This window comes from Tamandua tetradactyla, chromosome 5, assembly GCF_023851605.1.
Source record: "Tamandua tetradactyla isolate mTamTet1 chromosome 5, mTamTet1.pri, whole genome shotgun sequence".
In the NCBI taxonomy this organism is placed as follows: Eukaryota; Metazoa; Chordata; class Mammalia; order Pilosa; family Myrmecophagidae; genus Tamandua; species Tamandua tetradactyla.
This window is the reverse complement of record NC_135331.1, coordinates 158,018,931-158,033,698: the sequence shown is the minus strand read 5'-3', so window position 1 is coordinate 158,033,698 and position 14,768 is coordinate 158,018,931. Positions and strand designations below refer to the sequence as shown.

Genomic DNA, 14,768 nt, shown 5'->3' with positions numbered 1-14,768 from the left:
TAATTCTAACACCTCTGACAGCTCAGTGCTGATATCTGCTGTTTTAGTCTTTTTTTTTAGATTCAGTTTCAGTGCTTCTTGTTTCTTGCTATGATGAGAGATTTTCTATTGAAACCTGAAAATTTGGATATTACCTTAAGAGTCTCTGGATTTTATTTAAATCCTTCTGATTTAGTTGGCATCTTCTGGCACTACTCTGCCAGGGGAAAGGAGAGTGCTACCTCATTACTGCCAGGTGGATTTAGAAGTCCAGGTTCCTCATTCATTCTCCATTGATATTTGTGCGGGGCAAAGGGGTGTGTCCTTGTTATTATCAGGTGGAGGAGGGAGTTCCAGCTCTCCAGTAGGCCTCCATTGATATCTCTCTGGCTGTGAGAGGTAGAAATGCCTTGTTAATGCTCATAATGGGCTCTACTGACACTATGAGTGGAGTGGTTTAATTGCCTCTAGGTGTTGGTGAAAGTCTTCCCTTTCCATTAGGCCCCCTCTGATACCAACCTAGCAAGGAAGAAGAGGGAGGTCTTGTTGCTGCTGGGTAGGGTTGGAAGTCTAGTCTCCCCAGGTGGTCTTCACTGACATCATTGGAAGGAAGGGCTCAATACTGCCTGGCTAGGAGGAATGTACCAGTTCCCCATTCAGACTTCTCTGACACCACCCCGGTGAGGGTGGAAGTCTAGAATCTTACACAATCTTTGCTGATGGGGTGAGGGTGGGGGACACAGAATTTTCTGTGGGGTTTGGCTACAATAGAGCAGGTATTGTCTAAAAGCTTTCTGTCTTGTCAGGCTGCCCCCTTCTTGTTTGACTAGAGAGAGCAAGCTTTTGTTGGACTCTTTTTGTCTGCTCCCACTGATATATCTAATTTCCCACCTTCTTCAGCTCCATATTTGTGATATCTGAAGCAAAAATAAAACCCTGGGAACTCACTGCTGTGCCATTCTCTGGGTTCTTAGGTACCTACGTAGTCTGCTTTCTCTCCACCTTACAAATCTTCTTATGTTAAAATATCCAGGGTTTTTAGTTCTCTATATCAAGAGAAATAGGGAAAAGTACATCTCCTCCTTTCTGGAAGTAGATGTCCCTTTCTTTGCTATTACATTTTTTTTCATTATTTAGGAAATTTTGAATTTTTGTTTTAGCACTTGCCCTTATGTTTATTGCTTTAGAGTGTTCTTAATACCCATTTTTCGTATTTCAACTTCAAGTCTCTGATCTATATTAAAATATATATATATAATATATGTAATATTAAAATGTTATATCAAAATATAATATCCTTTGGCTTTCATCTATTATCTAAGAACAGTCCAGAATCTTATTGTAGTTTTCCTTTTTCTCTTTCCCTTCACTTCTCATTTTTATTGCATCTTTCTACTTTGTCAGAATGTAAAACATATATATATATATATAATTTACACACTATGTTTTCACCCATGTGAAACAACCTACTTCTTTTTAGTCTTAATATTAAAATTAAATATATTAAATACTCATAATTAATTCTTTTAAAACATTTTTATTATAGAACAATCATGTGTAAAATACAATATTCCCATACATTACCCCACCACCAACACTTGCATTGATGTGGAAAATTGTTACAATTGATGATGACACTTTTTTTGTAATTTCACTATTTTTTTAACAATAGTTACGTTTATTAAAATTGATGAAAGATTATTATAACCAATGTGCATAGTTTATATAGAGGTATTTTCCCTCATATTCCTGACCTATTATTATTACTTTTTCATGCATGTCTTTCTTTTATTACTCATCTACCTATACCCTGGATAAAGGGAGTGTCAGTCACAAGGTTTTTACAATCACATGGTCACCTGATAAAAGTTATATAGTTATACAATCATTATCAAAGATTACAGTTACTGGATTACTGTTCAACAATTTCAGGTACTTCCTTCTGATATTCTGAATATCTATATAATGAGTTATTAGTCATCATTTGTTAAATCCTAATTTCTCAGTTACACCTCTTCCCTCTCATTTGATCATTCTCTCAATCTTCAGATTATTAAATTTCATCCAGGGATATCTGAGCAATGACCATTTTGGTTTCTTCATGTTGGAAAAGTGCTGTCAACCTTATGGGGTGGCGGAATGAAACTAGTTGATGCTCTTGGAGAGACTGCTACCTCTGAGTTTCGGGGGTTATCTAGCATAGGAACTATCTGGAAACCTTAAGTTTTTTAAAAATAAATTTACTATGTAAAACGTTTGTAGAGTCTTAGAGCCCAGGGTATAAAGGTTTTTCAGGAATACTATTGGGTGGAGCTTGGTATACTGCGGCAGTTTGCAATATCTGGTTGAATCATGTGTAAGAGTACTTGACTCTATCATAATTGGTTCTTTTGCTAAAAGTTCCCCAGCATCTATAGGTTGGATGAGGCTCACTGTCTAGTAGATGTCTCAAGAAAGGCATATGGATATACTATTTCCTGAATTCTTATATGTTCAGAACAGTAGAGTTCTAATAGCAGCCTATTTTTTTCCTTAGACTTAATATGATATTTTTGTCTGTGATTCTGAGATATTTTTCATTGTCTTTAGAGATTAAGAGTTGCACTAAGATATATCTTAGAATTTCAGAGCAGTTTTCCCATGTAAAAGTTGGGCCCTTTCAATATGCAGGTTTAAGTTTTTGCTTATGTCCGAACAGTTTTCTTAGATTATAGTTTTAATGTTCTGTTGTTTTATTTTTCTTCTTTAGGGTATTTAATTATGAGTAGATTGGTCTTTTTCTGCCTGTTTTCTTTCAACCACTTTCTTTCTGATTCTTTTCATTGCTTTATCTAATTTTTGAACCCTTAGATATTTTCCTGCCTTTCTTCAATTTCCCTTATTAAATTTCATTCAAATTATTCTTCTTGTGGCAATTTGTAATTCTTCTTCATTTATTCAATTTCTTTGAATTTGTTCAGCTTTATTGCATTTTCCTGCTTTGCTGTGTTGTTTGCTGGGCCATTTTGTAGTTTTTGAATATCTGATTCCATGTATGTGTGCATCTGTGTGTATCTATGTGTTCGTGTGTGTGTGTGTGTTTTGTGTGCTTGTGTGTAGCTCCAAATTCTTACTAAGGATACTTAATTCAATTTGCACTGTATTTTAAAATAATTTTCTTTAGTTTCACAGTGGATTATTTTATGTGAATTTTTATCAATTGAGATATTTTTATATGCATTTTCATGTTTTCTCCTTACAGGAGCTTTATATGAAATTTAATTTTTTTTCCCTCTTGTTTGGTATTTCGTGAATTGGCTTATGAGTCCAAAAGGGTCCTTTCCTGTCAGTTTTTGCAATACAGTTTTAATGTGGATGAAGATCATGGTAGATGGATAGGATTGGCCTGTTTCATTTTTCTTTTGTATCTGCGGGACCTTTAATTTTCCTCTCATACTTCCTTTTCTCTCTTCACTGTTATGTCTCTGAAGGACAGTTCTCTGAGATTTATACTTTAGATTCTGCTTGTTTTTGAGCCTCTTCCCTGTGGCCAGTGCGGTACTAACTAGTGCTCATATTTTTAGCACTTAGTGTTTTACTTTTTCTTTCAGAGAGTGCTTTGTCTGTGCTTTGTCTATGTCTTCTACTTCCCTCTCTTTCGTGGGGTTTCTTAAGTCAGCCTATTATCTGTACCCACTGAACTTTTTGTTATTTTTTTTTTACTTTTAGATAATTTTAAGTTTGTCACGTTCTCTCTCTCCTGGTAATACTGATGGTATAGATCATATGCTGCTATGGGTCATATGCTATTTATTTGTGTTATTTGATGAACTTAGGAGTGTTTGTGGTGGTTTTTTCTTTTTTTGAGATATGAGGAGAGATTCAGACTCAAGTGATTGCCATTGTCTTTCTTACTCAGAAGCTCCTAGAATGTAGAATGTTAATTTATTGACCAGAAGCCATTATGTAATCACTCTAACACATGTTATATTAGGATATTTGGGAGGACATTAATAATAACTTACCTAATAACTTTCTTCTTACAGGTATAATAAAAGTTCTTAACTTTGCTTATAGTTCTGAATAATTATCTTCTTTAAGTAAGTTGAATATAAGGACAGGCATAAGAGTCATAGATTTAAACACTAAGATGGATACCAAATAATTATTGTATCACATAGAATAGTAAAGCTAAAAGAAAAGTTAGGGAAAGTCTAATATATTTCATTCTACAGATTAGGCTAAGAAAGATGAAACAGGTGGCCCAAAGGTATTCTGAGTATTAACTGCATGGCTGGAACTGGAAGCAAGTTCCTCTAGCTCCCTCTCTCAAGCTCCTCTTCCATGAAATGGCCCCAGTCTGATGGGGTAAAATATCATCATGCCCATTTTTCCAGTGAGGCAAAATAGATTGAGTCGCTTGCTCAAGCTCATGCATATAGTGTGAGGTAGTAAGTGTGAAGAGGACCAGGAGCCTTGTCATGCAGCATTCATTCATACACTGGGTACGCGCATTATTGCCTGGCTGCCTTCCCCCCTTTCTGTCCTCTCTCCTTCCTCAAGTATTTAATGAACACCTGAACTATTTCAGATCAAGTAATGGGCTGTAGGGTCCTCAACAGAGTTTAAATCTGCAGCTCCTTCTAATGGGATGAATGTGGCTTAGCTTTGATAGCACACACAGATGCAAGTTTACAGGTCTTCCCCTTGCAAAACAGGTTTACTGCTAGGATTTTCCTCTGTACCTCTAAAGCAGTATGGGATCTTGCCCTAACTGAACCACCCAACTTCTGTCTGCTTGAATATATCAGGGCAGTGTAATTACTGTTGTAGTTTCCTGACAAGTGACAAGATACTTGTCCTTCAGTTTTTTCTTCTGGGTGCTCTTGAAATGTGTGCCTTATGTATGCAGGGTTGCCTTGTGTTGAATTTTCTGTGTGAGTGAAGGACAGAATGTTCTTCTCTGCTGCGCCAATAGCACTTTCCCATATACACTCAGGGAAAGCTTTTTCTCCTCTCAACAGGGCTCAAAAGTCTTGACTGGAGTACTTCAGAAATAGGCCTGGCTTATACTTTTATAAAAATAAGAGAGGCTGGGCAACTCCTAGCTTGGAATAGCACTGATGATCCGAGTTTCTCTTAGGGGAGCACATGGGTGATACTACCAAAGGGCAAATGTGTAACACTCTGATCCCCACTCAGGGACGTAAGAGGTCACCACCCCACTTGGTAAAAGTGAAGGTGGTATCTTCTGAAAAGAGGCTAGTGTCTAGTGGGAGAAAAGATTGATGGTATTTGGGAGGGGTGATGTAGGGAACCAGAGCTCAGGCTTCCTTGATGTGTTCCATCCTACAGGCCTCCAGGGAGAGAAGTTGGATTTTTAATTACTTTTTTTTCCTTGATGGAATATGCTGATAGCTCCATATATATATATTTGGAAAATAGCTAAAGTAATAATTAGAAATGGGAATGGAAAACTCTTGGGCCTAGAATTTGCATAGAGCTCTGTCCTAAATGTAGCTATATTTATTAGCATCCTTTTGGAATTCTCCTCGATGAACCTCTGTACCTCATCTCCCTATTGGGCTGAGCTGCTGTTTGCAAGGAAGTGGAAAGAGTCGAATTCCTCCTGATGAGGGTGGCCTGGTGTGAAGGGGAGAGCTTGCCTTGTCCTAGGAAGGTCTCATCATGGGTGAAACTGGCTCAACCCAGCAAGCGACAGAGAAGAACCACGGAGCCTAGGAATTTTATCTGCCATTCACACAAAGACACCCCCTTCCCCCATTTTTCTTCTGTGCTAAGGAAGGAAACGTAAAATGAACTTACACTTTGGTTCCTGGGGCTGTAAAGCTGATCCTGTCATTTCTCTGAAAACCACTCTAACGTTTCATCCTTTTCTCTCATCTCTTCCTCCGCAGTGTTTTATGTGGTTTGGAGCCCAGGCTTGGAGACCCGCTAGACTGTGGGGTAGTCATGGCATCTTAGTAAAACTCTCAGTGATGCAGTTTCCTCTTCTGTAAAATAGAAATTGATATTCTGTCCAGGTGGTTATAAGGATTAAATGATATGATGTCTATATGGTGTTAAGCACATCTCTAGGCAAATAGGAAGCTCTCAGTAAATGGCATTTATTATTATCATAGCAGATAATCTCTATATAGTACCCAGATTTGTGGTTGGCATAAGGCAACCAAAAGCTGGTAGAAATCATTATATTACTAATTTTAGTGGTTTGTGGGACCTTAAAACTGAGCATACCTCTTAGAGATATCTGTTGAGCATTTTACATTTTCTTACATCCTGACTCACTACCCTGGGAGCTGGTGAACAGCATGATTCCAACAAGGCTCAGAGTTGCTCACAGCTTATTTATGATGATCCTCTTCTCCCTTCTGTATGTATTTGAAGTTTTACTTTAGAAAGCAAGAACCATGTCCTAGTGGTGCTTTTCCATGGCGGGGTCGGGGGTCAGGGTGGAGGGGGCAAGACTTTTTAGAAGTGATGTATTAACTGAATCAATCTGGTAAGCATTTATCGCATATTTTATCATTTATCCAGCATGACCCTCAAATAGTTAACAGTCTGTCTATCTGAAGAGTTAAGGTCCAGCACATCGGTTCCTTAAACCTTAATTTGTTGTTATCTTTTTAATCAAGAAAAAAAAATGGAAAGAAATTAGAAATAACATATGGAGCTTTCCTGGAATTCTGCTTTGACAATATCAATCTGGGTAGTAATGAGTAACTTGGGTTTGAATATTGGTTCTGCCACCTGCTGAGTCTGTGACCTTGGGCAAATTGCTTTACCTCTTTGCACCCCAGTTTCCCTGTGCATACAATGGAGATACTAATAGCTCTATTAAAAGTTTACTATAAGAATTACATGGAATAATTCACAAGTTGTACTTTGCACAGTGCCTGGTCTTTACTAGGTGGTCAGTTGTTGTTGGTTTTTGTTACTTTTATCTGCCTTCAGCAGCCAAAAGGATTTTATTTTGAGGCCCAAGACTGATGAAGGGATTTTAAGTCAGGAGCACCTGGAGTGGTGCTAGAGTGAGCCTTATTTTGGCATTTCCAAGCCTGTAAGATCTTACAGCTACTTGTACAGTAAAGTCTGTGTTGCTTTTTTGAAACATATTCTTCTCACCCTCTCTGTTTCAGTATTCAGGATTTCACACAGAAAGATCTGAATCTGATCACGACAGCCAGTGGGGCGGCAGTCCCCTGACGGACACGGCCTCTCCGCAGCTCCTGGATCCCGCCGACAGGCCCGGCTCCCAGCACGACGCGGCCTGTGCCTACAGGCAGTTCTCAGACCGCAGCTCGCTCTGCTATGGCTTCGCGCTGGACCATTCCAGGCTGGTGGAGGAGAGGCATTTCCATACCCAGGCCTGTGAGGGAGGCCGGTGTGAGGCGGGCAGGTACTTCCTGGGAACGCCGCAGGCTGGGAGGGAGCCCTGGTGGGGCGCTCGTGCAGCCCTGCCCCTAACCAAGGCTTCCCCAGAAAGCAGAGAAGCCTATGAAAACAGCATGCCTCACATCGCTTCCGTGCACAGGATCCATGGTAAGAGCTGTTGGAGTGGCTCCTGAACTCATTAGGCCTATGGGCAGCTGAGGTTCTATGCATGACCCTGTGATGATGGACCCAAAGCGTTTGAATTTGGCTTTGAATTTACTAACCAGAAATCCACACCCATGGGGATTTTAAAATCCAAATCCACTCTTTGTAACTGTGTTAATGTTGCTAATGTTTGGCAGATACATTTGAGAGGCAAGTAAAAATGATACCCATTTTAAGCATCCAAAAAAGTATTGAAATTAAGTTAAGAAGAATTATCCAGAGTTTCTTGAACTTATAGTATGTGTACATTCTCATTTCTCTTGTATTCTCATTCTTTGAATGCAGACTTGACTAGTTATTCAGATTCATTCATTTATAGCAGTGATTCTCAGTGAGGGCACTATTGGTATTTTGGGGAGGGCCAGTCCCTGTTTTATGGATTGTCACGCACATCATGGAATATCTAACCTTTCTGGCCATCTGGGCATGAAATGCCTTCAGGCCCCCACTTCCCATCATTATGACAACTCAGTATGTCCCCAGTGTGAAGATGGAGTACTATGTAGACGCCACTGAAATTTTCACCTTGGATTATTATATGGCTTTACACACATATGCAAATAGTGACTGCAGTTAAAGCTTTAATAATGCTTTTCTTTGTTCATTTCAAAGTAAACTGCTTAAGGAGAGTCCATTCTCTCCATTCCAAGGTTGGGTTCAGGCAGATTTTTGAAATCCTCCGTATTTAATTAAAATCAGTGATATTAGTATGTGGAAGACCCCGATATTGTTATTCTGGTTGTGTCTTTAGGATGAGAAATGTGTTAGACGTTGTTGTCTACCCCATAACGTCTCCTGTCACAGCTTCAAATACCCCCCAGGCACTGACCTCCTTCTATAAGTGGTTTTAGATTTGTTTCCATCCTTGCTTTCTATTTTTCTGATTTCACCTTCTGTTTTTCTAGCGTGGTAGACTGGTATAGAAACCCAGGGCAAAGGGCAATTGCTTGCCAAAGAATGGAGTGAAATGAAAATCCTGGCTAAACCTACATAATCTGGAGGGAAATATTAGAAATAAAATAAGAAGAAAAGGGAAAAAGAAAGCAATGGATGGTGTGATTCAGGGCTTCTCTACTGCAGCAGTTTACAGTTTTCATGTTATTCCTGTTCCCTTCTCTCTTGTTATATTGACTTCAGACTGCTTTGAGACTAATATAGTTTAGGGACTAGATTTTAGATCTACTATTCCTCAATATTATTTCTGTCTCTTGTCCCGGACAGGTTATTATGAAAAATTTAAATATTTATTTACTTTTCACCTTATTTCAGAAAAAAATCTAAGATACCTAAGTTACTATGTATCTGTGAAACTGAAATTTTTACCCCTAAATTTGAGAAGTTAATATTTACATTTTTTATTGGCATAATATGTATGTATGTATGTCTTTGTATGTTTTTAAACCTTTAAATACTCTAAAAACTAAGTTTAGAGCTTTACTGTAACTCTACTTTTAAGATACATTTAGCAGTATTAACATTTTAGGTGATTTATTTGGATATGAGAGATTAGTCCAGCCTACCACATCATTATCTTCCTCAAACCCAATTGAAAGCATTTTCTAAGCATAAACTGAAAAGACACTGCTCTAGAAACCAAATTCTATACATTCTCCTTTTGTTATTTACAGTGCAAATGTACATTATCTAAATCATTTACAATAATGTGTATACACGGAGAAGTAGAAACACATTTTGCCATAATGCTAATTGGCATTCACAAATTCTTGAACAAGGTTTACCTTCTTAGAAACTTGTTAACTTCATCTGCACTAAAGCCACTGAGAAATATGAGTTCCAGTCTAATAAGTTGACACTTTGTCTGTCATGGGAATGTTCGTTTGTTTCAAATATTGGTACATGTATTAAAAATGTAAGATAAGAGGTTTCTCTTAAAAGGAAAAAAGAAATGCACTTAAGTTTTTTGCTTTGTGTGTATGTGTGTGAATTTTGAGACCACTTTCTTTGTACTTTTTCTGATTTCTAGGGCGAGGTCACTGGGATGAAGACAGTGTGGTCAGTTCCCCAGACCCTGGGTCTGCCAGTGAATCAGGCGACCGATATCGCGCTGAGCAGTATCAGAGTAGCCCACATGAACCTAGCAAAATTGAAACTCTGATAAGAGCCACCCAGCAAATGATTAAAGAAGAAGAGAACAGATTGCAGCTAAGGAAAGCTCCCCCAGACCAACTGGCTTCCATTAATGGAGCTGGGAAAAAGCACACCCTCTGTTTTGCAAACTACCAACAGCCCCCATCCACAGGCGAGGTCTGCCACAGCTCCACTCTTGCCGACACTTCACCCTGTGACCACATCCAGAGAGAGGGAAAGATGCTGAGCCCCCACGAAAATGACTATGACAACAGCCCCACTGCACTGTCTCGGATAAGTAGCCCCAATTCGGATCGCATTTCAAAATCCAGTTTGATCCTAGCAAAAGACTATCTACATTCGGATATATCTCCTCATCAGACAGCAGGAGACCATCCTGCCGTCTCTCCAAACTGCTTTGGCTCTCACCGGCAGTATTTTGATAAGCATGCTTACACATTAACTGGATACGCCCTGGAGCACTTGTATGACAGCGAAACCATTCGAAACTATTCCTTGGGCTGTAATGGCTCACACTTTGATGTAACTTCCCATCTAAGGATGCAGCCAGACCCAGCACAAGTACACAAGGGAACATCGGTTATAATAACCAATGGGAGCTGATGTTTTTCTATAATGTTTTGTTCTTCAAGGATCTCTGAAGCATATTTATGTTTTAATGCCCCATTACCAGCGTTTACTATGCCACACTTTATTAGAGAGGATAACCTAAGTTACTGGGTTTTTGACATGTGTTCCTGTAAAAACAAAGAAACGTAGCACTGGCATTCAGGGTTATACACAGATAATGGCGCTAACATGAATGCACAAATTGCCCCTCTAATTGTATGGGAACCAGAATGGGTAAGTTCTGATTTGAAACATACAGGTGAGCAGTACTTAATTCCATCTGAAAGGACTGATAGATGATTACATTGTGTTGTGATGATTCTTAAACTTCACACACTCAAACCACTATTCACAAAATGCTGTGCTGTGTAAACTATACATGTAGAAATATAGACTATCTGCCATAAAAGACACCAAAAGTGTGTAACTTTTCTCAACCCCCACCCTTTAAGCTTGTAAATGATGTGGAATTTCCATTCCCAAAATAACCCAGAAAGAGAGAGAGAGAGAGACATCTTGTAAACTGTTTTCTTCTTTGTGGTTTCAACCAGCAAGCTCATTTGGTTTAGGCATAAATTAGGGAAATGGTTCTGGATATAGTACAAGAATGAATTTACACCTGGGATCCATTATAAACAATCAGGAAGTGGTGATTTTTCACCTTGCTTTTGAGTTAGATGAGGAACAGGATTGCATTAACATAGCAATAAGGATTTTGCTAAGTAAAAGCTAAGATGTTAAGACACACATCAAAACTTGGTATGTTCAATTGGAAGTAGTTTAGTGAGGGTGGAAAGACCAGAAATAGAGAGAAATGAAAATATATCTAAAAACAAATAATTTAAGGCTCAGAATATGTATACCACATAGTAATCAACATATTTGGCCTTATAAAACCAACCAAACAAAACAAAACCAGTTCACCAAGAAAAAAGACTGATAAGTAAGTGTGAAAAATAACTAAGGAAAGCCAGTCAAGTGCTGCAGCGTGTTTGAAAACATTTCAAAGTACAGATGTGCAAATGTGACATGTGGAAAGCCTCAGGGGTCTGAGATAAAAGCTTAGGCTGATAGCCGTGTGGTTAAAAGGGTAATAGTAATACTCTGAATCAGAACAGACCAAGTTTGCTGTGGTTTGTCAAGACTGACCACTTCGGCCTTCCTCTCTACTCCAAACGGGTCTACGTGTCTTGTAAATCAAGAGGTACATGGGCTCTTTCAGGCACCAACAACTTTGTACATTTAGCCAAAATGTAGATGGTAGAAACTGGTAAAAGAGAAAAAATAAGTAAGATTTATTTAACACACTATTCTTTAGTAATCAAAGCAAAGTGACGAGTGATTATACATTTCTCAGGCAATATTTCTTAGGAGTCCCATGCTTAAAATTCTTGAAATTCTTGCTTGAAATGATTGTCAAGGAGGGGGACCCCATACTAGAAGAAACTTGACTTACAACTTCAAAAACAGAACCTGACATTGAACACTCAGGGATTAGTACTATACTCTCATCAGTTAACACAGTTATTTGGCAGTCCGTAGGTAGGTGACAATCTGAATGATGATAATCTGAGAGATAAAGATTGGGCTGTTTGTACATGAGAGAAGAGGCTGCATAAATAAAAATATTTCTTGGGTGTGACAGAGCAACATTTATGCTGTAAATGGAAAAAAGTGCTAGTATGTGAGAGTTAGTGGTTATCATATATACTACAAAAAGTTCAAAGTACAGTAAACATTAAATCCTGTATATAAGCAAATATATTTAGTAAATTTGAGAAAATTAGTTTTGAGAACCCCCTGAAATACCTAAAATGAATTTTTGGTCAATTCACAACAACAAGTAAGACTTTAGGAATACTAAAGATTTTTCAGAATTCTGTAGACTGATAGATGGCTCAAAGACATAAATGTTGGAAGAATATGGCGTATTTTGGAAAGAAATCTATACAGATGAACTTTACTGTTGGATAATACATTCTACCAAATATGTCAGGGACAGATGCTGGAAGAGAAAGGGAAACCTAAGAACCAAGGAAAATGAACTGATACTAAAGAAAAGACTGTCACTAAAGGAATTTCAGGGGATTTTGTAATACGGAAAGTAGTCAGTTAGTGGAAGAAATAAATTATGAGCTCTACAAATTGAGGATAATCAGAGGAAATAATACTTTTTAAAACGGTGTACCCAGTATTTTTAAGGGAAGACAGAATTAACCAAATTACATCTTGATTAACATTTTTGGTTGATTGACCTGGTTTTAAATATATAATCATTTATTTAATTGACTGAATGTGAATAATTTTACAGTAGCTGCTTTATTGCATTACATATGCCTTATGGGCCCACAGTATTATAAAATTACATTTTTTGTAGTATGGCATGATGTTGCAAAATGACCCCAGATAAATTAATATATTTTATGATAAGGTACTTTCTTAGCATAGGTACAGATATATGAAATGTATTTATATTCTATGTTAATTTGTTTTGTGCAGGAACATCTTTCCTTATAACAAAGATAACAACTGTGTCTTTCTTATATATGGGTATAAAATAAATACATTTCCAATGACTTAATCAGTTAAAATTGAACTCAAATTGCTTTAGTTTTAATCCTTGATTTCTATTACTTTGCTAAATGCTGTGTGAGAACCATAATGATTGATTGAAACACAGAGGGAAATATGATTTTTACAGCACCCCAGAGATTCATGAAAATGCACTCTCTCCAATTATTGGTACAATATATATCAATGCATTAGGTGATACAAAGCTCACACTTTGTAGTAATAGAATATCTTTATGGCCCATTTAACTGCCCTGCCTAATTTTTAAATTTCTAAAACCAAAGAAATAAATACATGTTTCCCCAATCTTCTTTGGAAAAATTTTGTTAAAAGTATTATTGAGACTATAGTCAGATTTGTGTGTTATTTTTGGATACATAATATCAATGCCACAATCACATCAGGTTAGACATTTAGGTGTGCCTCAACTCCACAAGTCCTTTGACCTACTTTGTTGAATAAAATGTACTAGATTTTTTAGACTGTAATTGCCTGATATAAGCTAAAATGAAACAGTGCTAATGTGACATTCAAAATGACACAAGAGGGTGGGCCGTGGTGGCTCAGCAGGCAGAGTTCTCACCTGCCATGTCAGATACCCGGGTTCAATTCCCGGTGACTGCCCATGGGGTGGGGGGGAGAGAAAAGGACACAAGATGTAGTAACTGATTTGCCTTCAGTGTTTATACAGAAAAACCACTTATTCTGTCTAGCTTATATTTTATAGGGCTATAATATTTCCATTGGGTCCTATTCTTAATTTTCTCTACACCGTGATGCCACCTGCTGCCCCTGGGCACGGAATCTCACTTAAAATCAACTTTAATGGATCTCCCAGAAAATGATAACATGCTCCATTTTTCTTTTCTTTTTAATGGAGGAAGAGGATCAATTCTAATAAAAGATCATTTGGAAAATATGCTTGGAAAATAGGTGTGTTAAAATAAAATAAAAGCCACCCTCCCCACAAGATCTAGACCAAATAAGTTTGGTAGAAGACAGTACATCTAAAAAGACGTTCTGAATACAGATTTAATGTTTTATAGCTCTCTGTCTTTCAAGAATAGGACATTACTGAGATTAGTGGTACAATCCCATTAGTACTAGTAGTTTTTGGAAGTGACAACGAATGCTGATATTTGAAAAACCGAGTATCTGACTATTTGGGGTTGTTCACCTTGCCTGGTGGAATAACCTACTTTTTAATAGCACTCTCTTTGATTTAAAAATTTTGAATGACCAGATTTGGTTCCCCGCCTCACTCAAATCACAGGAAATAGCCATACAGCCTATTTTCTGAATGACTTAATGAAAATGTAAATGCTATGGTCCCACTGATAAGTGATTCAATTTTCATGTGTCAGTTTTTGTGAATAGGGGTTTGACTCTAAAACTGCTAAATCCATCGGCTAGTTCTCACTGGGAACTTTGTAGTGGATAAAACATTCATTATCATTTTAAACATGAAATGAGTGACAGGACAGCTATGGACATATACAAAGTGTATCTTACATGGAAAGTACTCTTGGGGGGAGTTTCCTTGTGGTGCTCATTTCTTGTGCACAAGGGTTGTATGGGTTGTGTTAACACAAAAGGTGAGACTGTGCTTATTTCCAAATGGGGCTTTGTTCAGAGTTCCTTCTCTAGGACTGTATGAGGAAATGCCATAAATATATATATCATTGTAAAGCAAGTAATATGCTTCTATTCTTCTGTGCTCCTTAAAAACCAATAGCTCACTCAAAAAAATCCTAATTGATAATTTTAAAGCAAACATTTATTGTTTATTTATTGCAATTCTGCTGCATGAGACTTTGCCTTCATAAACCTCTTTAATGGGTTTGTCCTAATTTGCTGATCTGGGACATGTTTAACTTATACTCAACAACCCTGGTGTGTTT

At 37.7% G+C, this 14,768-nt stretch overlaps 1 protein-coding gene across 1 annotated transcript in view; it reads left to right on the top strand.

The window, feature by feature from the left end:
* SIM1 (SIM bHLH transcription factor 1) overlaps window positions 1–12,672 on the top strand; it is an 80,400-nt gene extending 67,728 nt beyond the window's left edge. The window contains exons 10-11 of the mRNA XM_077159289.1: window positions 7,119–7,521; window positions 9,563–12,672. Of these exons, the coding sequence (XP_077015404.1) occupies window positions 7,119–7,521; window positions 9,563–10,290 (1,131 nt within the window). The 3' untranslated portion in view covers window positions 10,291–12,672. The remainder of the gene's footprint in view (window positions 1–7,118; window positions 7,522–9,562) is intronic.
* The last annotated feature ends 2,096 nt before the right edge of the window (window positions 12,673–14,768 follow it).